Below are 25,105 nucleotides of genomic sequence, written 5' to 3' on the forward strand. Positions count from 1 at the left end.
CAGGATACTGGAGCTCCATTACTGCTTTTCCATTTTGGAAATGTCTTGCTGAAATTGCTCACTATGCTTCTTCATCTATATTGTCAGGAAGAAATCCAAACAAAAGTCAATTGAAACTGTATTTTTTAATGGCATTACACCTAGCTCTGTACATCAGTAGGTCACTTACTATTCCACTACTTAATGATGTGAGTTCTTAGCATGAGTTATCATAAGTTCCTAGGATGTTTTATGATAAGCACTTGTTTTCAACTTTCTCTAATTTGAGAACTTACAAAATGCTTTATTCTTGGTATCACTTATCCTGAAAAATTCATTCTTCAGATGCAGTACTGTGCTCAAATCAGATACCACCCATTTGTTTATTCAATTTGTAATCAAAACAGTAATTACATTATTCATTTTTCAGTTTAGAAAAAAGAAGAAAACATATATTTAATAATTATACAGAAGCCTCAACAACTAAATATAATGATATCTGTCAGTTGTCCAGTCTTTTCTTTAATGCACACTACTGTCACTTACATCTTCTTTACTATCTGAAATACAACCAGTTACAGCTGCATGCTCCCAACAAAAGCTGTTTCCAAAGAATTTATTAACATATCGTGTCTTCAAAGGGGAATGTTAATATTTCTGAGGACACTGGATATAAGAGTATTCTCCTGAATAAGGATCATGAAAGAAAAAGGAAAAAAAAAGGGAAAACAACAAGCATGTAGAGAAACGAGACTCCTAACAGATGAGTTATCATGTGACAAAAAAGTGTGCTTACCAGTGTTATGTAGCTTACTCTGCTTTAAAGGATGATTTACACAATTGCAAAGGATTAACACAGATATTATTTTCCCAAAAGAGTACATTGAAAATCATTTGTAATTACTAATGTGTGTAAGACTAATATGTGTAAGAGACCTTTGTCACAGTTACCTCTAGCTGTAAATAGTAGCGTTATCAAAGTTTCACCTGCAGCACTGAATGGTTGGCCAGTTTTCAGCCTTCCTCAAAAATCTTCCCTTGGCCTCAGCGTGGCCAGTGGAAATAAAGATGAAGGAAATGGAGGTGCTGAGGGGCCTGCAGCACTCCCAGATTATAGGGCTGCAACTGCTAAAAACAACAATATACAAATATCAATATATCATCGCTGTCCAAAGAAAAACATATATCTACAAAATGGTAACTTTACAGCAGAGGGCAGAAACACTCTTTATTTTTATTGGTCCATTCATCATAAAATATTCACACAATGTGAAAAATAGCTGCTGTGCTCAAATGATGTAGAAAAGTAAAAATCACAAAATATGGAGATACATGTTTCTCTTTGGACAGTGACGATGTTTAATTTTTTTGAATTTGAGGACACAGACATAGCACTGTGTTTCTGCATTAAAGTGAAAAACTCACCAAGATATGGGACCGTTGTTGTCTATTTCTCAAGGTTGCCAAGAAAACATCTGTATTTTCTCAGATGATATGCTAGTAAATTAATATTAATCTTCAAGATGAGCCATCACAAGTCTGCCCATCTGAATTATTGTTGCATTTAAAAACACAGCTTTAATCCAGGCAGTGGTCTCAGGTATAGTTTACAACATGATCATACATTGTTTAATGCTACTATTTACACTTTAATAAATGCTGACATGTGAGAATGGTCTATATCAGTTAGGCTACAGAGTAAGAGATACCATTGTCAAGTCCTGGGCTGTCGTTTAGAATGTACCTTTATATTACAGACGAGTTTTGGATAGAGACAACGATGTTCCCAACCACCACTGAGCAGCCAACCACTACTCAGCTTACCACCACCATTCAGCTGCCTACCACCACTCACCCCGACATCTTTGAGAATCCACGGCCACTCAACAACACCCCATCCTCAGAGTTTGACGTCTCGGGCAAAAAACGCTTCACAGGTAATGTTTCCGTATGTGTCTACATGTAAATGCAACAAAAGAGAAATTCTCCCTAAAGCTTTTCAGTTCACCTTCAGTTTAAATTGACTTAGCCCTGCCTTTCATTGGTATGGCTCCCTGTGAGCTTAGAATCCCAGATAATGTTTCATCTTGGTCTGTTGCACAAGGCCATTTGAGGAGGCCATTGACTTTACAGACTCTAAGGGCTCAGGTTGTTTCATGTGGGCAGCTTCTGTAGGAAATATCTCTGAATGCCTGAGTGAAAGCATTTAAACTTAACATTATAAATAATCAGAAAGTCTGTGGGATGTGGCTTCCTGCCCAAAGAGAGAGAGAGAGACTTTTAAATAATGGCAGAGCATTGAGTATTCTGTTCCAGGTAAAACAGAAAATGTGTATGAAAGTGGGTTCCACTCAACACTGCGAGCGATAGCCAAAACGTTGAGTTCAGCCCAATCCTGCTGTGTTGGAGTGGGTTCTTACCTGACCCTACATTTTATTTTGGCTTCTCATAAAGGCACATAATGAATAAATTGTACTGAAACGCACACCCTAATTACCTCTTGGAATAGTCTAAATATCCTCATTGAGAGTTGAGTATGTTTCTGTGTCCCGTCATAATAATGAATCAGATACTTCAGTTCAAAGATAAGATGAACAGATGGGGCCTCCAAGGCTTTCCTAGAGGGGACATCTGAAAATGAAGAACATACTTTAGAAGAGCAGGTTATTAACTTGTCACAGATATTTGCTTGTTTTTGTTTTTAGAAACAGCTTTTTTTCCACATGGCCTTCACTTTTAAATAGATTAGTGGTTATGAACTGCAATCATGGACATCTACATTCCTGCAGAGTTGAATCTAATCCAAATCTAACACATCCAATACAGCTAATCAAGGTCTTCTGGAAGCTGGATTGGATATGCTAGGGCTAGAATTAAGCTTGGAGGAGAACTGGTGGATACTGAAATAGTTTCCAAGTATGTAACACAGATAATTTTACAAAAAAAAACCCAATGGCAGTGCAAAATAAACAAATTACACACAGCAAAATGTGAAATGTGGTTCTGCCTTAGTAGCATTTATCTCCAAGTGAATTATTCAGCTCTCTATTGTTCATTGTTCCTTATCCAGTGCTTTGTATACAGAACCTGGTGCAGATGTTGAGTGTATCTCACAGATGGTTGTGTGAGGCTGGGGCTTGGCTGGAGAGGTAGCCTGAGGTGACTGTAAACATTATCCTACCCCTCTCTTCCTCTCCAGCCTGCAGAGATAGAGTGTGTTACCATAACACCACTGTGTCTGCTCTGCTCATCTACCATTGACCTGCTCATGCTTCTGATCTAGGGCCAACTTAAGGCATGTGACCAGAGGCAGAATGGACATTCAGACCCACTGCCTAATGCCTCCATTCTGAAGCTTGAATGCGATTACATAAGCTGTAGTTGCCGTTTTTAAATGAGTTGATGACAGTTTAACTGCAAGAAAGAGACTGAAATAGCCAGTTAATAAATTCTGCAAGGACAAGGGTTACGACTGCCAGTGAATCATTTGTTATTACCTTTGTTTTGCTTTACACTCTTTAAAGCAAAAGTGCCAGGAAGGGTTCTTGTGTATGATGCCATAGAAGAACCATTTTTGGTTCCTTTCAGTGGATGATTCTTTACAGAATCTTTTTGTTTTAATGAGTGAGTGGAAATGTGAAGAAACTTTTAATGATAAAATAATCTCTAAGTAATATAACATTTGGAAAGAACCCTTTTAATTAGTAAAGAAATTTTGTATTATGTGAAGGGTTCTCTAAGCCTTTTTAAGGGTTCTTCACACTCTCAAAACTCTTTTTCAAACCTTATATGTACATTCAATTTGTATCGATAGTTTGAGTCTGCGCTTTTTTCACTTGTTTTCAGTATCAGGAGGTGCCCGAAACATGGCAAATACCTTAAGGATAGATTTCATTCCACAGTAAAGACTCTGCGTACACAGATTACTTTTCTTCAAATTCCAATCATAATAAAATATCTACTCTTCTGCTTGCAGACAGACTGCACTTTTAAAAGAAAAAAAGCATGTGAAAAACAATGGTCTTGCTAACGGAGACCTTTGGTCTTGCCAGGGGTCTTAGTCTTACTGACCTGGAGAGTTTTCTGATCATTTGCCAGTATTCTGAGAGCTGACACCATTTCAGAGCTCCACACTAATGTGCTTTTCTTGGCAGAAACTGCTTTGGTTGGGGGAAAAAAAATACAAAAACACCCTAAGAATGAAAGTAGCATAACCAGCCAGCTCTTCATTGTTTCATGAAGTAGCCCCTCGATGGTCCTCAGGCTTGCAAGGATGATGTATTCAGGGAGTGAGACCTGCTGGGAGAGCAGAACAAGCACAGATGTCAACACCACAGATACCGGAGGAGCCAGTAGCACCAGAACAGAACAGCTTTAGTAACATTCAGTTAAAAGAGTTAAAATGAAGAGTCCAAATGAACTCTGCATGAGCTCTGCTAAGCTTGGACTAATGGCAGCTAATGTAAAAGGCAGTTACGTAACACTGTTATATACACCAAGGGAGCAACATCAGAGATACTGGAGGTTATACTACAAGCAGCAGCAGACTTGTAAAGTTACACTGAATAAAGTGATGCTTTAGATTAACTTCAAATTTAGAAAACAAATTTTGTGTTCACCACCAATTTTAAGGGCCTGAAAATTCAACATTTTACATTTTAATTTTATGATCTAATAATTTTTATATGTCCCAACCAATCACAAGTCACAGCCAACTAGCACTCATTTATACATAATGAAAGCTAGCAAAAGCTAGCAAAAGGGACAAGGTACTGGTAAGTCTAGATCCTCGTTTATTAAGTGCTATTAATGACCATGAGGTGGGAACACAGGGGCAAGGGATGGAGGGAAGAGGCAAGGCAAAGTGGTGCGTATGCAAAGGAGGGGAGCCAAGTCTGAGAATTACTGATATACATAATGTATCAATGAGCGTCCCATTGTTTTTTGAGATTTTATTTATTTATTTATTTATTCCTTTGATTTATTTGGTTCATAAAAAGTTTGTTTGTGTATTAAAGTGTTATCATTACACTAAAGGTCAGAGTGAATACTATAAACATTTGTTTGTTACTTAAACTACAACAGTGTTTGGGGCTCAAACTGACTAGTCTGGCCTGTATTGCTGTGATACAGACTGTCCTATGAGCAAGAAACCATTGCATGCTTAAGAGTGAGTTTTTTTTTTTTTGACTTTGACTTTTTTGACAGTTTTTTACAATATAAGGTGAAACACTAATTATTAGCACTTTGATAGTGGAGGTTTCCCTGAGATACCGTGGAATCCACAGGACCGCAATATCAGCTGCTGAATCAATCAGGCCCTGTTTCAAATAATAACATGCTACAAGGCAAAAGTCAGAGACCACCCTTTCCAGTTACAACAGCTATTGAGTACAATCATTTTAATCATTTAATAATTTTTCAGTGTCAAAAAAAGAAAATTACACAAACGGCAAGTATAATTTCAAATACATTAAAATTTAATGGGTCCACTCTTTACTTTTGTGCATTTTACTGCCACTTTAACTCTTCCATCCTTCCAATGTTAAATGCAGAGAATTGCAGCTGTGTCCTCCCAACAAAAGCAGTTCATAAAGAAGTCACTGACATTGTTCCCTTCAAAGAGACGCTAACATTTACGCGAGCTATTAGCCCAATACATCTTACCTGCCTTCAACCTTATTTCTCATATGCTTTTAAAAGGGAATATTTCTGAGATTATACGTAAGATCATCACATATAAGAAACTGAAAAGTCAAAGGAAAATAAGTGAAAAATAAGAGTTTGGAGTTAACTAGAGTTAAAACAATTTCTAAGAGGTACAGAGAAGTGCAAAGCAATGAAAGACTCTCTGAAACAAACTTGAGCGCAGTTGAGGATCTGAATTTAGTGATTTGTTTTTGATTAAAAGCATCATGAATGCTAATAAGTACAACCTAATTTGAATTACACAATACCCTCTAAAAACTGCAAAGAAACTGGGAACTTCTGTAAAAAAATATTCCTTCAGCAAGATAACAGCCCTGAGTATGCAGCTGAAAGACCAATACATGCTTTTCAAATAAAGCAGCTGCTGATGTTCTCAGAACAATGAAGTGGCCACCCCAGAGTCCAGACCTTAGCATCACTGAATGTGTTTTGGATCACTTGGACTGTGAGAAGCAGAAAATGCAACCAACTTGTAAGACTGAACTTTGTGATGTTTAGGTATTATGTTAATATATATATATATATATATATATATATATATATATATATATATATATATATATATATATCCCTGCAGATTTCTTTGAAAAACTGAAAGCAAATCTCCTGAAAAGAATTCAAGCTGTTATGCATATTATACCTAGTGTTGGAGGCTTTTGTGTAAATTTCTGTTAAATTTACATTTTCTGCATTTTCCTGATGCTGAAAACAAATAATATGTACTTAAGGGTTTTTTGCCTGCAACTTAAATGAATGAAAGTGTGGTAAACGAAAGGCTGCACAGCAGTTTTGGATTTTGTCTTTCTTTTACTTTTTCAATAGTACAAATGCAATACATTCTACCTGTGTGGAAATAATATACACATCTGATATGAAATACAATTCCTTCAACTTTTTAATCTTTTTTTCCACATGACTGTCTATATAATGAAATTGATAGAGAGGTTATGTTAATGTACAGCAGGCGTTCAAGCAGCAATCAGAACTGAGCTCATGAACATGTCTTAGTCCACAGCCAGTAAAAACACCTCACTAAATGAGAAGACTGAACAACATCGGTTGATCCAGGAGCCACAGTGTCACAATAACATGTTTTAAAGGCCTAAGAATCAGCAACAAAGTGCTACAGCACATTCATGTACAGACGATGGGCCAATAAATCCTGACGCTCCAGAGACTTAAAGCTGCACGGCACATCTGAAAGGCATTACTGTGAAAGGGTTCAAATAAAAAAGAAATATTTAAAAAAAAATATTAAACATAAAGTAAAAGTGCTGATATCAGCGCAATGCTGCTTCCTTCTGGCTGTGGCCTAAGAGATCCCCTGAGCTTTAAAGAGTTTAATAGTCTGGGTCCTCCTTCACTCCCTAGATCTACAAAACATCCGCTATTTTTCATTCTGCTTCTGTTGTGTCTGTTCTCTGCCACTGGCATTTGGAAGTGATAACTGCGGTAATGTGATCTGTAAACTCTGAGGGCGTGTGAGCGTTTGAGGATGATTAAAAACATAGCTTACTCTTATCTTTGCTTATCAATGAACAGAAGTCTTTAAGCTCGAAACTCAGAGCAGTCTTGAGTGTGTGTGCTGTTGGTTGAGAGGTCAGATCAACGACAACATCATTTGATTGGCTCCAGGTGTGCATCTTGTGGCCCAATTAAAACGTCTGGTAGTGTTCCCAGCTGTCAGACTACCACAATAACTGAGTTACAGTGAGCCAACGGCCAGACTCTGCTGGACAGCGTAGGACTGCCAATGGATAGGACTGCAAACTGTTATACACTTATCACACAAACAAACTATATTTTCACACAAGCCCCACAAAAAAGCAAAGAACCTCTTCCAACTAAACTATATCAGGCATCTGAAGCAGTATGAAGCAGTAAATGGGATTACATGGGGAGGTGGGGTAGTGTCATTATTATCAGTGTTTCTGTAGAGATGTATAAATAACCTCAGGTTGTTAAAGTGGGATTCCACGATTTCTTTCTACATTTCTGAGTAATTAAATAGTTAACAATGTCTTTCATAGTGGTTTGATGTGAAATGCTCCATTATAGAAAAACATACTGTCTGAGAATTGTTCACAGTACTGATAGTATCCAGACATCCAAACATTTTAATGTCTCTAAAAGGTACATCACAAAAAGCTATTTCATGAAATGTTTATGATAACGTGGTGTGATGCCTGAGGCATTGTTTTATGAGTTTTGAGGAGGATTTGGCCTAAAACATTTTTTAAAGCCATTCATGGCATAGACATATATGCAGGGAGTTCTAAGACAAAATAGTCCCAAAGAAAACTTACATTACTAAATTAACTTATAATTTTTGGCGGGAGTAACAACTGTTTATTATCACCCACCCATAATTCTTGTTGATATAAAGCTGAAATCAGCTATTCGCCAGCTGTCTGAATTTTTTCCGTTCCATCTTAAATGGTACAGCCTGAGGGGCCAGGATGTAACTGTTGCTCCATTTAAGGTGGAATGGGAAATTTAGCTAGCTAGCTACTGAGACATCAGCATACTACTAGTGATTTCTTTGTTCTTGTTATGAAGAAAAAGACCATAATACATCGAAACAACACTAAACTAAGGTAATACACTGGTTATTGTATTTTTTTCAACAGAGAAAATGCTCACATTTGGTCACTTGCAAAGCCATCTTGCTGTTTTTTTATAATCTTTTTTTCTCATAACATTGTTTGGACTATGACTTCAACATTAATTTTCACATGTTTACATCCCAATCATTAAATTATGCAGAAATTTGGAATTCTGCTTTAACCATGTGCAAATTGACATGCTGGTAAATATTATATCATATCCCATGGAAAAGGAGTATTTCTTAAGAATGGCAAAGTGTTTCTTTGTATTCTCTGTGGCCTAAATTGAACCAGTATGTATTTGTGTACCTCAAGTGTATGAGTCAGAATAAGCACACAGTGACAGAAAAATGTTTGATTTCATGTGGTGATGTTGGAATCTGGAAATTCCCAAGCTAATGTTGCTACTTGCAATCAAATGCATTGTATATGGAACTTTTTTTAGTCTGACTGAAAACGTGTAAATCGAGTAGCCTCTCCCATCACTGTAATTCACGTCCAATGCAATTTGCCCATAATTATTATAGACGTCCTGTGAAAAATGACATTACCCCCCTCCCCATGTAAAACTAACCCCTCTGAATTAAGACACGCAGTCTAAACCCATGGCACCAAAGGGCAAGAATGTGTAAGTTGCATCCATTTTGTGCAAACTATGGACAGAATTGGTGTTTTCGTTATGATTTTTTTGACATAAAAGTTAAGACTATTCCTCGCTTAGTTGTATTTATTATCCAGTGGATCAGCAGCTATCAGTCGGAATTGGTTGACACCACAAGGATTGCCAATGATTGCATGATGTATTTGCAGAATGCCCTTTTAACATGACTAAGGACACAAACCTACAGGTTAAAAATATTAGTATTGATTGCAGGTTTTCAGTAAGCACCTGTTCTGCTCCGTGTCTCAGCTCCTTATGTGAACTACATCCGGAAGGACCCTGGTGCTCCATGCTCCCTGACAGAGGCTCTGGAGTACCTGCAGGTGGATGTCCTGGCCAATCTTATAGAGAAAGACAGCTTGGTAGCCAGTCAACAGCAGCCACCCAAACACAAACCACATAACATCACAGTGGTTGCCATGGAGGGCTGTCACTCGTTTGTTATTTTGGACTGGGCCCGGCCATTGAAGGATGACATGGTGTCAGGTAAGTCTAACATGCCCTGTTAACAAATTGGCATATTAGTTAACCATAAGTATGCACACTGAATAGTCTAAGCCTTGTCCACAAATACTCTTGCTATGTTCTTCCTAAAGCATCTCACCACAGATATGGGTGCTGTTAGTTTCATTTGGAATGTTTCCTCAAAGTCTGCTATATTCTGTTGATTGTCTATTAGCTGATAGACAGGGCTGTCTCTTGTGGTTCACCATGAGTCCAAGTTCACTTCTTAGCCAAAGCTGAATTGTCAAACATTTCTAATAGAGTGACAGAGTGTAAGACTAAGAGAGACAATAATTCACAATGAGACCTAAAGTGAAGTCTCTGGGGTGACTGGATTACCTTAGTCATAATTAATCTTTCAAGGTCTATATTTTCCTTGGCTAATGAACAGAAAAGACATGCAAAGGGAGCTGTGAAACTGCATGATGTCTAAAACAGATAGTAGTTGTTTTCCCTTTTATTTCCACACTTATCTACACATCACACCATTTCTTTCACCTCTTCTTCTTCATCTCTTCATTCCATATATAGTCTTTTTCCACACCTCTCAAGTTTTTTTCTATTTCAGTACCATGCACATGCAAACAATCAGAAAGATGAATCTTAAGCATTCAAGAGGTCTTTAATGAAATGTTTGTATAATTTTTACTTGTAACTGCCATGACTTAAGCTTTCCCTATGGTAATATGCAACAAAATTTTGTTGTCCTACTGAGGAAAATGACGTATAGCTATAGTATTACATTCACTATGTCTATAAACTTCAAAGACATCTGCTGACTTTTTGTTTTCTTCTCATGAATTTTGCATTGCTAAATTAGTACAACTGTAGACAATGTTCAGCTAGATTTCTCAAAGAAATCGTTATCTCCTACTTATTTAAGAAGGTACCCACATCTAGACCATCTTTCATACCCTGATAACATAATGAAATGAAAAAGTATGGAAACTTTGAAAAGGGATATTTTTGTTACCAATATTTTATTTCTATTTCTAGTTTGCTTTAGCCTCTTTAACTCCTTGGAACCACCAGTGGTTCAAAAACACACTTCGTCATATTCTTCACTTCATAACTTCATTTTTTATAACACACTTCATATTTTATAAGCTTCATTCAAAAGGTGGGTGTTATACGAGAACTGTAACTGTCTTTTTTCCCCTCAAATAGATGGGTAGTGGAATTTTTAAAAATAATAATAAAAGAAGCTGAACTCACTTTTTTTGTCTACTGAAAGTTTTTCCACAAATCAGAGCTAGAAACTATATCTCAGATAGTGTCTCTTCAGTGATATGCTCTGTAAAAATGACTTTTATAAAAAAATACAAAGAGCAAAAAGAAGATTTTTGGCTTTCAGTAGTAAATTGTAAGCATGTAACAATCTGTTTATGATCATAAAACACATTCTCTATTAATTTGAGGGGACCTTTTACCAAAAAAATACAGTTATTTCATCCAGTTACTGAATAATTTGCAAAATGCTAATCTTATATTTGCGATATATTTTTTTTCCCTAATTTGAACCCTAATTTGACTCCATAAAATAGAACTTGTGTCAGCAATGGTTGCAAACAGTTGAATTCACTTTTACACATAAAACATATCAATCATCTTCAGATGGACAGTGACAATATTTTCAAACTTGATTCAATCTGACTATAATTACCAGTGATGGCCTTCTCTGCAGGGTATATGGTGCACACTGCTTCCTATGACGATGTGCTTAATAACAGATGGTCATCTCTCCTCTCATCTGGCACCCATCTACCTGTGGAGAACCTCAAGCCGAACTCCAGGTGAGCTTCAATAGTTCCCCTGATCACCACTGTCTGACCATAGGGGTGGAAACATTGGAATAGGTAGAGTCGTGACTTCACCTCTGGCAGGAATAATCAGTACACTGTTGTCGGAACAAAACCTTCAATCACCATTTATGTTGTTTATCAGTTTTTAGCATAGTTTGAATATGCCGGTTGTCCTTTGGTGATGTTCATGTTTACTGGACCAAAAGAAACAGTCCAAAATTAGTCTGAAAAAGTCTGATTCCATTGACTTACATTAAAAGTAAAGTATGTTTTTTCCTTCTCCTGTAAAGTTACAACCCCAATTCCAGTGAAGTTGGGATGTTGTGTAAAACATAAATAAATACAGAATACAATGATTTGCAAATTCTTTTTAACCTATGTTCAATTGACTACATTACAAAGACAAGATATTTAATGTTCAATCGGATAAACTTTATTGTTTTTTTGCTAATATTCACTCATTTTGAATTTGATGCCTGCAACAGGTTCCAAAGAAGTCACGTTCCAATTCTTTCCCATTCTTGCTTGATGTACAACTTCAGCTGCTCAACAGTCCGGGGTCTCCGTTGTTGTATTTTGCGCTTCATAATGTGCCACACATTTTCAATGGGAGACAGGTCTGGACTGCAGGCAAGCCAGTCTAGTACCCGTACTCTTTTACTACGAAGCCACGCTGTTGTAACATGTGCAGAATGTGGCTTGGCATTGTCTTGCTGAAATAAGCAGGGATGTCCCTGAAAAAGACGTTGCTTGGATGGCAGCATATGTTGCTCCAAAACCTGTATGTACCTTTCAGGATTAATGGTGCCTTCACAGATGCGAAAGCTATGTTGGTTTTCTGCCTTGCTGCTTACTTGCAGAGATGCTCTGAATCTTTTGATGATATTATGGACTGTAGATGATGAAATCCCTAAATTCCTTGCAATTGCACATTGAGAAACGTTGTTCTTAAACTGTTGGACTATTTGCTCATGCAGTTGATGATATTATGGACTGTAGATGATTCACCTGTGGAATGTTCCAAGCAGGTGTTTTTTGAGCATTCCTCAAGTTTCCCAGTCTTTTGTTGCCCCTGTCCCAACTTCTTTGGAACGTGTTGCAATCATCAAATTCAAAATGAGTGAATATTTGCAAAAAACAAAGTTTATCTGTTTGAACACGTAATGAACATTAAATATCTTGTCTTTGTATTGTCTTCAGTTGAATATAGGTTGAAAAGGATTTGCAAATCATCATATTCTGTTTTATTTATGTTTTACACAACGTCCCACCTTCACTGGAATTGGGGTTGTACTATTTTGGAGACATAAGTGTTTTTTTTTTCGACAACAGTGAGTAGCTTGATGTTATGACAGGTTATAACATGTTTGGAAATTGTATCTACCAAGTTTCCCTACCCACTTTTTCGAAGGGCTACCTAAAAATATTTTTTCCGCCACTAACTCTAAATGTTATTAGTGCAGCCGGCTTAGTGTGGCACCATATGGGGCTAACATATCAGCAATTTTATGCCACAGTCTGAAAATTCAAACACTTGTCTCCAATATCAATCTTCAATCTAAACATCATGTCTTTCTCCAGCCAAATGTTATGTAGCATCGACATGCCTTTTCTCTAAAGATAATAATCAGAATCTTTCAATGAGATGAAACTGACATGGTAATAAACACTTGAATTGTGCTTATGATGGTGTGTTTGAATAAGCTCATGTGTTATAACTGATTAAGCACAGTGAGAAGGCACAGTCAGGGTAAAGTAGGGGAACACTCAACATTTAGTGAGTTTGGAGAGCTCTTGAAATCACTTTAAATCATAATGACATCAAGTCTAAAGGCCTGCAGAGTTGAGAAACTCCATGCAGGGAGTGTTCCTGTATATATGACCATTGGACTCATCATGCAGTACAAGCATTACACATACTTCCAGACGAGTATCTACAAGCTGGCAGGAGAACTTACTGTAAGGTGGTTTGCATCTTATATGCAGACAGTTCACAGAGCACATGTTGATAGCAGATGTACTGTATGTTGGTAAGACTCAGGCTTAGGCACTGATGTCAGACATTGCATTCTCAAAACAATGGCTATAATTCATATGACAGTCCTTCCGAGACTTAAATAGCATGACTTAATATCTAATGTGTTATTACGTAATGTATAAAACTATGTTCATCTTTCAACACCCACTCCCTCTGTCTCTCTTGCCTGTCTCAATCTATCCACTATTGCGCTCAAGTCAAAAGGAGCAAGATTACATGTGATTCATTCTCACATGAGCTAAAGAAAATGGGCATTTTATGTTGCAGAAAGTGGTTAATGTATATCATATGTCTCAATGACTAGCTCTCAGAAACAGAGTTAGAGCAGGCTTGGCTCAGTTAGGTCCAGCTACACTCACACTCTGTGAGCTTTGTTATGGCTCATGTCTCTCCTACATGTCCCACAATTGCACACACAAAACACAGTTTACTGCTTCCAAGCGACCCCACTACGCTCCTGTCAAAACTCCTATTCCCAAGGATACCTGCACCAGCTCTTTGTAGTCACAGTTATACTTCATCTGAAATATGTTTATGTGCTGTCCGGACATTTCCCACAGATGTGGATTGATGTGGCAGCTACCAGATCTGACCGGACAGGCCTCATTCACTGAATGCATATGTGCAGCAGTCCTTCACATGCACATGCTTATGAGCTCCTCATGCACAAAAATGCACAATGTACTCTACTTTTAACCTCACAGTTAACTAATGGAGTCCTGTAGACTAAATACACCAAGGTTAAGTCATTAGTGATGACCTAAGGTGGGAATTTGTAAGTTTGGAGTGTAAGGCTGGCTTTGGTGAAACTCATGCAGCATTACTTGCTTTCATGTTCTCATAAAGAATATAATAATTACCATGGAAAGAGACAAAAAGGCCCAAATTAGCTCAAATAACTAGCTAGCTAGCTTTTAAAACCAAAGCTCACACTTCTGAACGTTTTGCTTGGTCATTTTTAGACTTCATAGTACTTAAGCTCAGGAACAGGTAAGGTTACAGTCATGATACTCATATCACAACAATCAGCCGGACTTGCTCTCTCTAACTATAGTGGTTACATTGACATAAGGCAAAGTAACAGCAAGTAATCCAGCTCAAAATTACCTGAAATCTACTTTTGACCCATAGTCCACTCTTAATTTAAACACTTGAATTATATCTCTGTTTTTAGAGGTCACATTTCAGGAAGAATTTACAGACATGATACGCATATAACAATCAATAGGACAGTATAACTGCACCGCTGAGAACGATCCACCATCTAAAAAAATAATTTATATGGTCCTGTGGAGGTTCTGACCATTGAACAAGGTAAACAGAGACTTAGAAAATACCCAAAGAAACAAATTAACAAGAATCTGTAATTGTAGAACTACAAAAGGCACCTATATCGTAAGGGGAACTGATAAACTGGACAGTGGCCCTTATCCATCAAAGTTGTGTAAAAAAAGCACAGATTTTACTGACTTTAATGATATAAAAATACACTCTGCATCCGACTCATGAAACTTTTGTCCAACATGGAAACAAGTAAAAATTTGAGCACTAATGATGAATCTACTTGAGTGCGTGAAATCAAGCACCAACATACTGTTACCTCATTCACATGTTATTTATAATAAACATGCCCTTATTCATACAGATGTTTCAGTAGGAATCCAATAAAATGATAATATTCAGTGGCTTGTGAGCCAATAGTTGTGCTCATATGTGGAGGTTGAGGCCAAGCAGTGACTGCGCTACTCCTCCTACTGACCACACTTAGAAAGTCATTGTGTTTTTAAGAGAGTATTGCAGTGTATTAGGTCTCTGCATCAGCTGTGTTTTGTATTGTTTATTTTTTGCGTAGTGTCAACAATATAAAACAAAAGCACAGTACTATGTCTTTAAATGGAATATGAAATCATTGCAGCGTTTCTTTACCTTATTATTCAACTCTTATCTGACATAAGTTCGGTTGTACAGATACGCCAAAGATTAAAGTATTAAACTGATAAATAACAAAATTATTTGTGAAATTTGCACATGCTCATTTTATGATTAGACCATAAGCAATATATTGATGAATGATGGTCAGTAGTGTAGATACAAGGTAGCTATACCTCATGAAGTGTCCAGTGATGATACAAACAAATTCAAACTGCCTTGTTACTAAACTTGCCAGGTACTGATATAATCAATGTATTGCATGCAACTTTGGTTATAAATTACCTTGTGTAATTGTCAAGTTGCATGGAAATTGTATGCAGCGTGCAACTGGTTACACCATGTAAACTAACCTAGGAATGGAGAAGCCTCCTCTTACTTGTTATAATGCATTTTATTCATGTGAAAATGTGGCGCACATTTGGATAAAGTCAATTCAATGCATCCTTTAAATTGAGTGTTTCTGTTTCTCAGCTTGTCCTTTGAACAATGTTATTGTCAACAGAGAAACCACCACCTTGATCCTTGATCAACTTCAGAACTGAAATTCTAGACTTTAGCAGAGACCGCCATACAAATGCCATATGGAGACTTTATTATGAAACTTTCACTCAAATCCTCTTAGATTAGTTGTCTAGGGGATAAGGAAAAAGGAAACACACCCACCTCCCCACTCTGGCTGTGGCAGTCTGACTGGGACTGGCTTTGGAATTCTGTCTTTATTTTGGTCAGAGTTTCCACGTGGCTCCTCTAATTTGATCCAGCCATGCTGATTTTATGTCATTAAATGAGGTTCAAATAAAAACAAGCGAAACGCGAAGGTACTGATCACACACACATACACACACTGCAGTGAAAAGAGCTGATCTCTCTCGCTGACTCTCCTTACTGACTGTGAACTTAAATCTTTGTCAGGTTTCTCTTTTCTAATTTGCTTTATTATCCTTTTCTGTGTGTGTTAAACCTACTCAGACTTCTCTTTTCCAATTTCCTTTCTCTTATCCTTCTCTAATTGATCAAATGATGCAGAGATTGCCATGGAGCTGAAAGCTTGTATCTTGGTGACATTAAAGAAAAGACTACAAGCTACAAAGTTCCTTTGTTAGGTCATTGCACTCATATCTTTACTCATTATGTTTCCAGTTCTCTTTTTGGCTTTCTTTCTGAGATAACTGTTCTACTTCTCTCTCTCTTACCAGTGGGCGTTTTGTTTGGCATTACGTTTTTTAGCTTTACAACAGTTTTCTAGTAAAGTATGTTGCCATTCAGCCATCTGGATTAGTTATTAAGATTGGAATACTCTTCAGAATCTCACAGACATTCAGGTTTATGGCTTTTGATAAGTCATTTTTCTTTTTTCCCCCAGGTACTACTTCAGAGTTCAAGCGAAGAACGTTTTTGGTCTGGGGCCGATCAGTGAGACGTTAACATATGTTACAGAATCAGGTCAGAATCTGTATTTTTTATTATTATTATTATTATTATTTATTTCTTTTTGGACAATGGAAACAGTTCCATTGACTAAACCACAATTCTGTCCTCTTTACAGATGACCCCCTTCTTATAGAGAGACCCCCAGGTAAGAGACATCTATTATACCCAGTAATTGTTTATTCAGTAATATAAAGGGGCTGAAACATAGTCACTATGTGGATGCCACAAAAGAACCATTTTGGTTCCCTAAAGATCTTTTCAATGGGTAGTTCTTTAAAGAGCAATTTTTTTAGTTGAAAGGGCCGATATCAGGGCACTTTTTAATAGTTTGATGTAGTATGTAAACATTGTTAAATTTTTGAAGAGCAATAAATGTTCACTCCTCAGTCTATAGAATCCACAAAAAGCTTTCATTTTTTGTGATGTCACAAAAAACAATGCATTTACATATATCGCTTTATTCAGGCTACTGCAGTTTAGCCCCACCCATTCTCATTAAAGGCATATCAAAAACAGCCTTTTTAAAGAGAGGTTGAAGAATAGTCCATTTAAAAATGAATCACAGCTATTTTTGGTTTATAAAATCACACAAATATCGTATGTGGACCTCATAATAAAATACAAGGAAAAATAGGATATGGACCCTTTAAAGAATCCTATAATGCCACAGAACTGACCAGACACTCGTGGATAAAGTGAGAAGAAAAGGCTTTACTGGTTAAATCTGAGCTTGTTGACAAAAAACAGGCGTGGGTCAAATTCAAATTATATGTCAGAAAATTATATAAACGTGTGCTTTATTGTAATAATGAAGGCTTTTTAACATAGCTTGATTGATTCAATTAAAAGCAAATAGCTCAGCCAGTGAGGAGTTTACTTCTGACTGAGGGGCAAGAACACTGAAGCAGCAAGTCATTACCTGACAAGCATGCTTAAGTCTTAGGAAAGGACCTGCCAAGAGCCCAGATGTGGAAGACCTACTTTAGTGTGCAGGTATGTGGTTCCAAACCAAATCACAGTGTTAGTATGGAGCTGAGCCCTTCAAAACCATGAATGCCAGAACCAGATCTCTGTGTGTGATTCTTACCACCATAAGAAGTGATCTCAGTCGAGGAGGACTTGGGCAGGGTATTGGCCAGACGAGCAGCATTCTGAATACTTTGTAGATGAGAAATAGGGAGAACAGTGTGGCTGGTGCCCATGTCTTTAAGTGTTGAAATAAGCATCTGGTGGTTCAGTGTCAAAGGCAGCACACAGCTTCACTGAGGACAAGGACTGAGGACACTGGCTTTATGGAGAGTGTCTTTGAGTGAGAGGGGTCATTTTTTTTTTTTGGCCGATGTCAAGATCATGGTTTCTCTTGAGATGGGAAGACAGCCGTGCCAGAACAGCCTGTTCCCTGGTTCTGGACAGTAAAATGGAAAAGTGAAAAGAGTCTGTAGTTTGTTGTGTTGGTTCAATGGTGGATTTCTTGAGTACTGGAGTGAAGTGAAGCACTAAGAGTGTTTATATAGGAGCTCTGATATAATTTGTTAAATTGTGGCTATAAAAGAGAACAATAAGTACATGTTTAAATTACATTCATGAAGGGAATCTGTTTAACCTTGTGACGAGGTGACAGAGTACCAGACGCTTGCAGATAAGAAGATAGTAGGTTTTAATATCCAGAAAGGGCAAATCACAAATCGAAGTCGGAGTCCAGGCAAAAATAGTCAAACACAGGTCAGTGTGATTGCATAAAAACAATACTTCACAACATTAGAAAGTTCAGCCTGAGTTTAAATACACTCTAGTGCCTCATCAATGTAACTAGGCACAGGTGCGAACCGTTAGTAGTCTGGGGATTGCGATCTCTGATAGGACTGCTGTGGCGTCATGTGATCCTATGTAGAATTCTGGGGTCTGCCAAGCTGAGTCTCCCTGGTCGATCATGTTTCATCAGAGACGGTCGAAGGCATGACAAACCTGAACATTTGAGAAGACAGATATTACATTCAACATTTAAGGTAGACAGCGAAATAAAAAATGTTGAAACGTTTTGGCTCAGATTTACTCATATTGTACTAACAACTTATGGGGTTATACATAGAAATTGCTAACGGTAGCCCGAGGAATGCAAATCTTTTAACCCTGATACTGTCATAAAAGCGTCTCACTAGTAATGGGTAACAGTGTTCAAAGAAAAAGGATTTTCTTTAGCATGACATTAGCAATGTTTTTTATGTTTCTTAAAAGTGTGCAATGACCTTCTCTGTGTAATAAAAGGTGGAATTATATGATGTTAAAATTCATGATAAAAATATTGAGAATCATAATCTTCAAAATTAACTCCTTAGGGTTCCACAGTTTTAAAGCATGATCAGTGAAAGAGGCCTCTTCACATTTTCTGTATTTTTCACAAGGTATTTTCAGAAGGCCAGTCTGTTTAGTGAATATAAAAGGACACTATGTGATGTAAGCAGGTGCATTAAGGTCATTTAAAGCCTTAAAAAATAGGAGCAGAACTTTAAAATCTGTCCTAAATAATGCAGGTAGTCAGTGCAGTTCTTTCAAATTGGGAGTGATATGAGCTCTCTTTTTGTTTTGTTAGGATCTGTGCAAGTTGTAGAGGATGGTTGAGTTCTTAGCAAGTCCAATAAGAAGATCATTACAGTTATCAACTCTGTTTGTGACAAATGCATGAACAAGTTTCTCGGCTTCCTTCTGAGATAGAAAACACTGAACTTAAGCAATATTTCTCGAATGCTTAACAGCTACTTTAGTGACTGTGTTTACATATAAAACAGATAAAAACAGAGCTCATAGGTAAGATTACACCCAGAGGGCTCCCCAGTGTTCAGAATGATGGATTAAAATCATGTGATTAACAATATAAAAAGCTGCACTTAGATCCAAAAAAGACCAGAACAGAAGAATTGTGTGCGTCAATGCTGAGCCTGAGGTCATTCACAACACAAGCCAATACTGTCTCAGCACTAAGGTTGGAATAAAAATCTGACTGAAACTTATCATATAACTTGTTTGAAATCAGATTCACATTTCATTGCTTGAACACAACTTTTTTCTAAAATTTCAGGAAGGATCCAGGCTACTCTTTTTTAGTAGAGGCTTCACCAAGGTAGTTTTAAAAGTTTCTGGAGAAACACATCTTGCCAGAGAGCAGTTTACAAAGGGTTAAAATATAATTTTTACAATATCAAAAACCATATTAATGAGAGAAGCAGGAACATGGTCAAGTTCACATGTGGACAAGGGTAGCTTGTTTATAATAGTTGTAAGCTCCTGATAATTGATAACAGAGAAGGATGTCATTATTGAAGTAGGTGGCTTATGGTAGGCTGAGCTGTGCTGTCTCATCAAGGCTATCTTATATAGAAACATTGAAAGCTAAGAAGTTTTCTTCAGTAGTTTTTCCTGCAGTGTATATGTATTTATTTATATTTAAGTATATATAGTTTCTAAAGTTTTGGCTTTATTTAGATTGAGTCCCGTCTTTCGTCAGAGACGGTCGAAGGCATGACAAACCTGAACATTTGAGAAGACAGATATTACATGCAACATTTAAGGTAGACAGCGAAATAAAAAATGTTGAAACATTTTGGCTCAGATTTACTCATATTGTACTAACAACTTATGGGGTTATACATAGAAATTGCTAATGGTAGCCCGAGGAAAGCAAATCTTTTAACCCTGATACTGTTATAAAAGCCTCTCACTAGTAATGGGTAACAGTTTTGGCTTTATTTACCCTGTTTGTTACAAGAGTAGTTAGCTTAGTAATTATCGTACTTAAGTACTGAAATGCTGCTAGTTTAACAGAGCTGATCTAATAAACCAAGCTAGTTTAACCTGCTTACAATAAGTGGGTATACACTTGAGCTCATCATTAGATTACTCTTAAAAAAAGAGTCAGTATACAGTGTCCTGGCTGCCCCAGAGGTAGGTGCCTGTTTATAGTGACATCATTATAAAATTACATTTCTATTATTTTTAATGATAATGTGAGATAAATATAAACACTGGTTTAAAGAAGATGGGTACAATAAGATTTATTAACTATTTATTTAGTCTAGCTGTAACATCAGAGGCCTCTAGGTCAGCTGCAGGTGCGAAATGGCTTTATTTGGTGGTGTTCAACACTCCTAATCACAACAGGCAGGGGTCAAAACACAGACAGGCAACATAACGCGCATATCCATGGTCAAAAACCAGAAAGACAAGGTGAGAGTCAAAACACAAATACAAACAAAGGAAAAATGGCTGTGAACTCACACAGAAATATACTTTGCAAACAAGTAAACCAAACAAAGGTTTAAGGAGCTCTAGTACAAGTGGTGTGGAAGATTCCAAATGGAGTCGCAGTAACTGCTCCTATATTAATCAGTATTGCCTTTCTCACTGACCATGTGCGTCAAGCAGCACCGCAGCGGTAACGTGTACGTGAAGTGCAAAAATGTGCTTTGGGCCTATATCTGACACATGCTGCATGCAGCATGCTAGCAGTTTCAGAAAAAGTAGAAATGCAGAAACAGTAAATAAATGCAATGTCTGTGCTGTAATATGCAGTCTAGGCTAATCAACAAATCTTTGACAGGCTGACTAAAAATTCCTTGAGTAGGTTAATGTTGTGAACATACAAGCATCTCCTCCTCTTCATACAGAGCAACATCACCTGGTGAGAAAGTCAGCAACAGTTATAGCAGCTAAGGTTTTATTGTTGTTCTCTTTATGTCATCTATAAAGTTTATATGAGATAAATGGATAGTATAGATGTTTATATTAAATGAAATCACAACACAAACAGCTACTGCTCTTGCTTTGCAACGCGTGTGCCATGTCCGGTGTGAAATAGCAAGCGCCGCGGCGTGGATCCAGATTAGCGTGTACATCTGGTGTGAGATGGGCTGTAAACTTTACTTTGCATGAATATTTTAAAAATAGCAGTAATGTGCAAGTGGCACCACAATTGTGGAATCATTCTTCCATCCCAATTAATTTTCCAAGGAATGAAAGCCCCAAATTGGACCCATCTAGGAACATTTATTTTTAAAGAGTATTTATTAGGAGGCTATTTTCTAAACATAATTTCAGTTTAGTCATGCAGAGTGTACTAATTAAGAAATATGAATAAAAGTGTCAAAGTCTGTTTTGGAACACACCTGTGCTCATGTCTCCTCCAGGTGGTGAGCCTATTTGGATTCCGTATACCTTTAGATACAACCCAGCCCACAGCTCCTGTAAAGGAAGTCAATTTGTAAAACGTACCTGGTACAGAAAGTTTGTGGGCGTGGTCCTCTGCAATTCACTGCGCTACAAGATCTTTATGGGAGATGGCCTAAAAGGTAACATTCCATTTCCTCTGCTTTTTGCATAGGACACTTTCTCTTCTCTACTGCAATAAACATAATTCACTAGTGCCTGAAGTCCCTGTCTTTAACTGCCATAATATTGAGCACACTTTCTTGTCTGTATTTCCCCTCCCGTGTCCAATATGTGATTTTGCCCAAATGCCCCTATTTTTGGCTCTTCCTGCCTCGGCTCAGTGTAAAAGTAGTGGATGTGTTTTCAGTTTTAAAAGGTATTTAAGCTGATTCTTTCCACAATTTCAGATAGTTTCTACAGTATCGGTGATACATTTGGCAATGGAGAGGACCACTGTCAGTTTGTAGATTCCTATCTAGAAGGAAGGACAGGACCTCACAGCCTCTCCCTCTACCTGCCCGCAGCTAAAGGTACTACAGTCTCAGAACACTGTGAAAATGCATTTAATCTCACTCTACTCTAAAAATGTGATTTGTCATCACCTACACATGAATAAAATACATCAACATAGTCATATGCAAGTTTGGGCACCGTTGGACAAATTACATTTTGTTGATTTGAGGTAAAGATAAGTTACATATCATCTACAGGGAACAAACTTAAACATGGCTTTTTTCTGCAAATTTTAGTGGAATGTTTCTATTTACTTGCTGTTTAACATGCTGGAAAAATGGAAAATGTGCTTTAATTTTTGCACTGGCCTTATTTTATGTTGTATTTTCTCCCCAATATATCAAATTCAGCAAATAAACTGTAACTTTGCTTTAAAATGTGCAGACATGTTTTCTCTGTAGAGGATATGTATAACTTTTTCACTTGTGACTGTTTATGACTGCACATGACTGTAATCTCTCCATTTTATTTACTTTGGTTTTTTGTGGATTTCAGGTTACTATTGCTCATATAAACAGGAGCCTGTAAATTTCTGAAATACAAAAATCAGTGTGATATATTTGATTAATGTGCAGGACATTTTTTTATTTTTTCTTTGATCATCATAAAAATGTCTAATTGATGACTTTTCTAACAAATTATAAACAAAGCATGAATGATGCACATAGTACATTAGCACACATTATAATTTATTAGAGGCCCAAGCACTGAACCTGCTGGAACTTATAACTTATTTGGACTTCATTTTTGTTCATATTTTTGTTGTGTTTACCATGGCAAATTAATTAATTGTTTTTTAAAATCTAGAGAATCTTTAGAATGTAGGGAGTCTTTAGAATCTTCATTGACCATGTGAGAACTCAAGCAGCATTTTAACCACTTTGTTTTTTTTTTTGTTGTTGTTGTTGTTTTTTTTTTTTTGTGGATTTCAGGTTACTATCGCTCATATAGGCAGGAGCCTGTAAATTTTGGGCCCATAGGCAAGCGTACACCTCATCCTTTCGTGGGCTGGTACGAGTGTGGTGTCCCAATCCCGGGGAAATGGTAACGGAGGACTTTCTGAAAGCCAGACACCGCTGGCATCTACATTCCATCCTCCTTCCCTCTCTGTGTGCCAATTCCATAAATGAACTTTTGCTCACCATGGCAACTGAAGCCAAAACAACATACTTTTTCTGACAGAGAGAATATAATACTTAAAATAACACGTTTATATATAATTATTCAGATATCAAGCACTTTTTAAACACAGTCTGTATATGAGGAAATACAAGCATGTGTGTTCAAATTATTAATAACGTTTCAGAGACATAATATCCTCAATAATTCCCAATGATTGAGAATGGCTTCTGACATTATTTCTGTCTTGGATAATTTATCGTAGTATGACTCAATTAGTAGCCTTTAATAGGATGTTTAACACAGAACACAAGCCCGACTAAGCAATGACAGGGGATTGCTGAAGCCTTACAAATACAGTGACCTATATGTTAATGATGTAACAAATTTTCCATGATTGATGTTTCTTTGTAGTTTTTAATGACTTTGCTAGTTTTGTACTCATTTTTGTATCATCTTACCTTCAACAATAGTTGGCTTGGAAGTATTGCCCATATGAGGGCAGATGAACAGTTATTTCCATTTGCTCAGGAAAGGTTGAAAACTGAATAAAGGTGCTATGGAAAACATGGAAACCACTAATGCTTTGTGCTACATGGACATTCTAACAAGTGTGTTGTTAGCATTGACGTCATATAATGCTAAAAATGAAATGCTTCTAATCACATTCAGGAGAGAATTCCATTGGAGACTACCAAGAGGGAAAAAAAGTCCTCTACAGTGCACAGATTTACTTTTGGTGCATAAAGGTTATTTGAGATACCATGCTGAACAAGAAGGGAGACTTTCAAATATAAAAAGGTCTCTCAAAAAAGTGTTAGTGTCATGCAAGGCCTTAAAAAACACCATAATAATTATTAAATTAACTGTCTGTCAGGAATTCCGTGTAGATAAAATACAGGATTATTAGTTTTGGTGGGGACAGCCCTATTTTGCAGAATATGGAGTTTATTTAAGGATTTAGTGGGCAGACCACCATGAAGAGTGTTTCCATAGTCTAGACAATATAGAACAAAGGTCTGGGTTGATGTTTCAACAATGCATGCATACTGAATGTCAACCACACAGTGAAGATATTTTAAAGGAAAATATAGTTTATATTGTATTACCATCATTTTTGCCGCAAAGGTCAGAGATGCATCAAACTTTACACCTATAATAATAACTTTATAATCATGTACATGCTTGAAGGAATACTTGCTGATTGCTACTCCTTCATCCATCCTCTGATTCTTCCAGGACGGTTTTAAGACATGTGCATGGCATGTCTGGTGTTGTTTTAATATACAACTGTACATCAGGACTCAGAAACTGAATAAAAAGGCAAGTTGGCTCAGAGCATTTGTATTATTGTGTTCCAACCCCAACACAATGTTCCTAAACTGCTTGAAATAGAATGTTTAGTTCAGAAATCACTTTTATATAGACTGAATATAGGACTCATTATATAGATCAATAGGTTTGGAAAGCTATTGGACCTGTAGACTAAGCACATAAATACAATATACATGGCTTATAACTGTGTCATAAAATATGATATTGAATGAAATCGTGTAAGATGTGATATAGATCCAAAAACATCTGTGTAACCCAAGCTAGTGGGTTACAT

The 25,105-nt window shown here is 37.0% G+C and overlaps 1 protein-coding gene across 2 annotated transcripts in view; it reads left to right on the forward strand.

The window, feature by feature from the left end:
- The window catches only part of fndc1 (fibronectin type III domain containing 1), a 66,198-nt gene extending 41,364 nt beyond the window's left edge, over nucleotides 1-24,834 (forward strand). For both annotated transcript variants that reach the window (XM_037538141.1, XM_017725652.2), the window contains 8 exons: nucleotides 1,737-1,916; nucleotides 9,205-9,441; nucleotides 11,144-11,252; nucleotides 16,595-16,674; nucleotides 16,778-16,807; nucleotides 21,843-22,004; nucleotides 22,272-22,394; nucleotides 23,310-24,834. In XM_037538141.1, the coding sequence (XP_037394038.1) occupies nucleotides 1,737-1,916; nucleotides 9,205-9,441; nucleotides 11,144-11,252; nucleotides 16,595-16,674; nucleotides 16,778-16,807; nucleotides 21,843-22,004; nucleotides 22,272-22,394; nucleotides 23,310-23,425 (1,037 nt within the window). In that variant the 3' untranslated portion in view covers nucleotides 23,426-24,834. The remainder of the gene's footprint in view (nucleotides 1-1,736; nucleotides 1,917-9,204; nucleotides 9,442-11,143; nucleotides 11,253-16,594; nucleotides 16,675-16,777; nucleotides 16,808-21,842; nucleotides 22,005-22,271; nucleotides 22,395-23,309) is intronic.
- Nucleotides 24,835-25,105: the final 271 nt, after the last annotated feature.

Source organism: Pygocentrus nattereri, chromosome 4 (genome assembly GCF_015220715.1).
Source record: "Pygocentrus nattereri isolate fPygNat1 chromosome 4, fPygNat1.pri, whole genome shotgun sequence".
In the NCBI taxonomy this organism is placed as follows: Eukaryota; Metazoa; Chordata; class Actinopteri; order Characiformes; family Serrasalmidae; genus Pygocentrus; species Pygocentrus nattereri.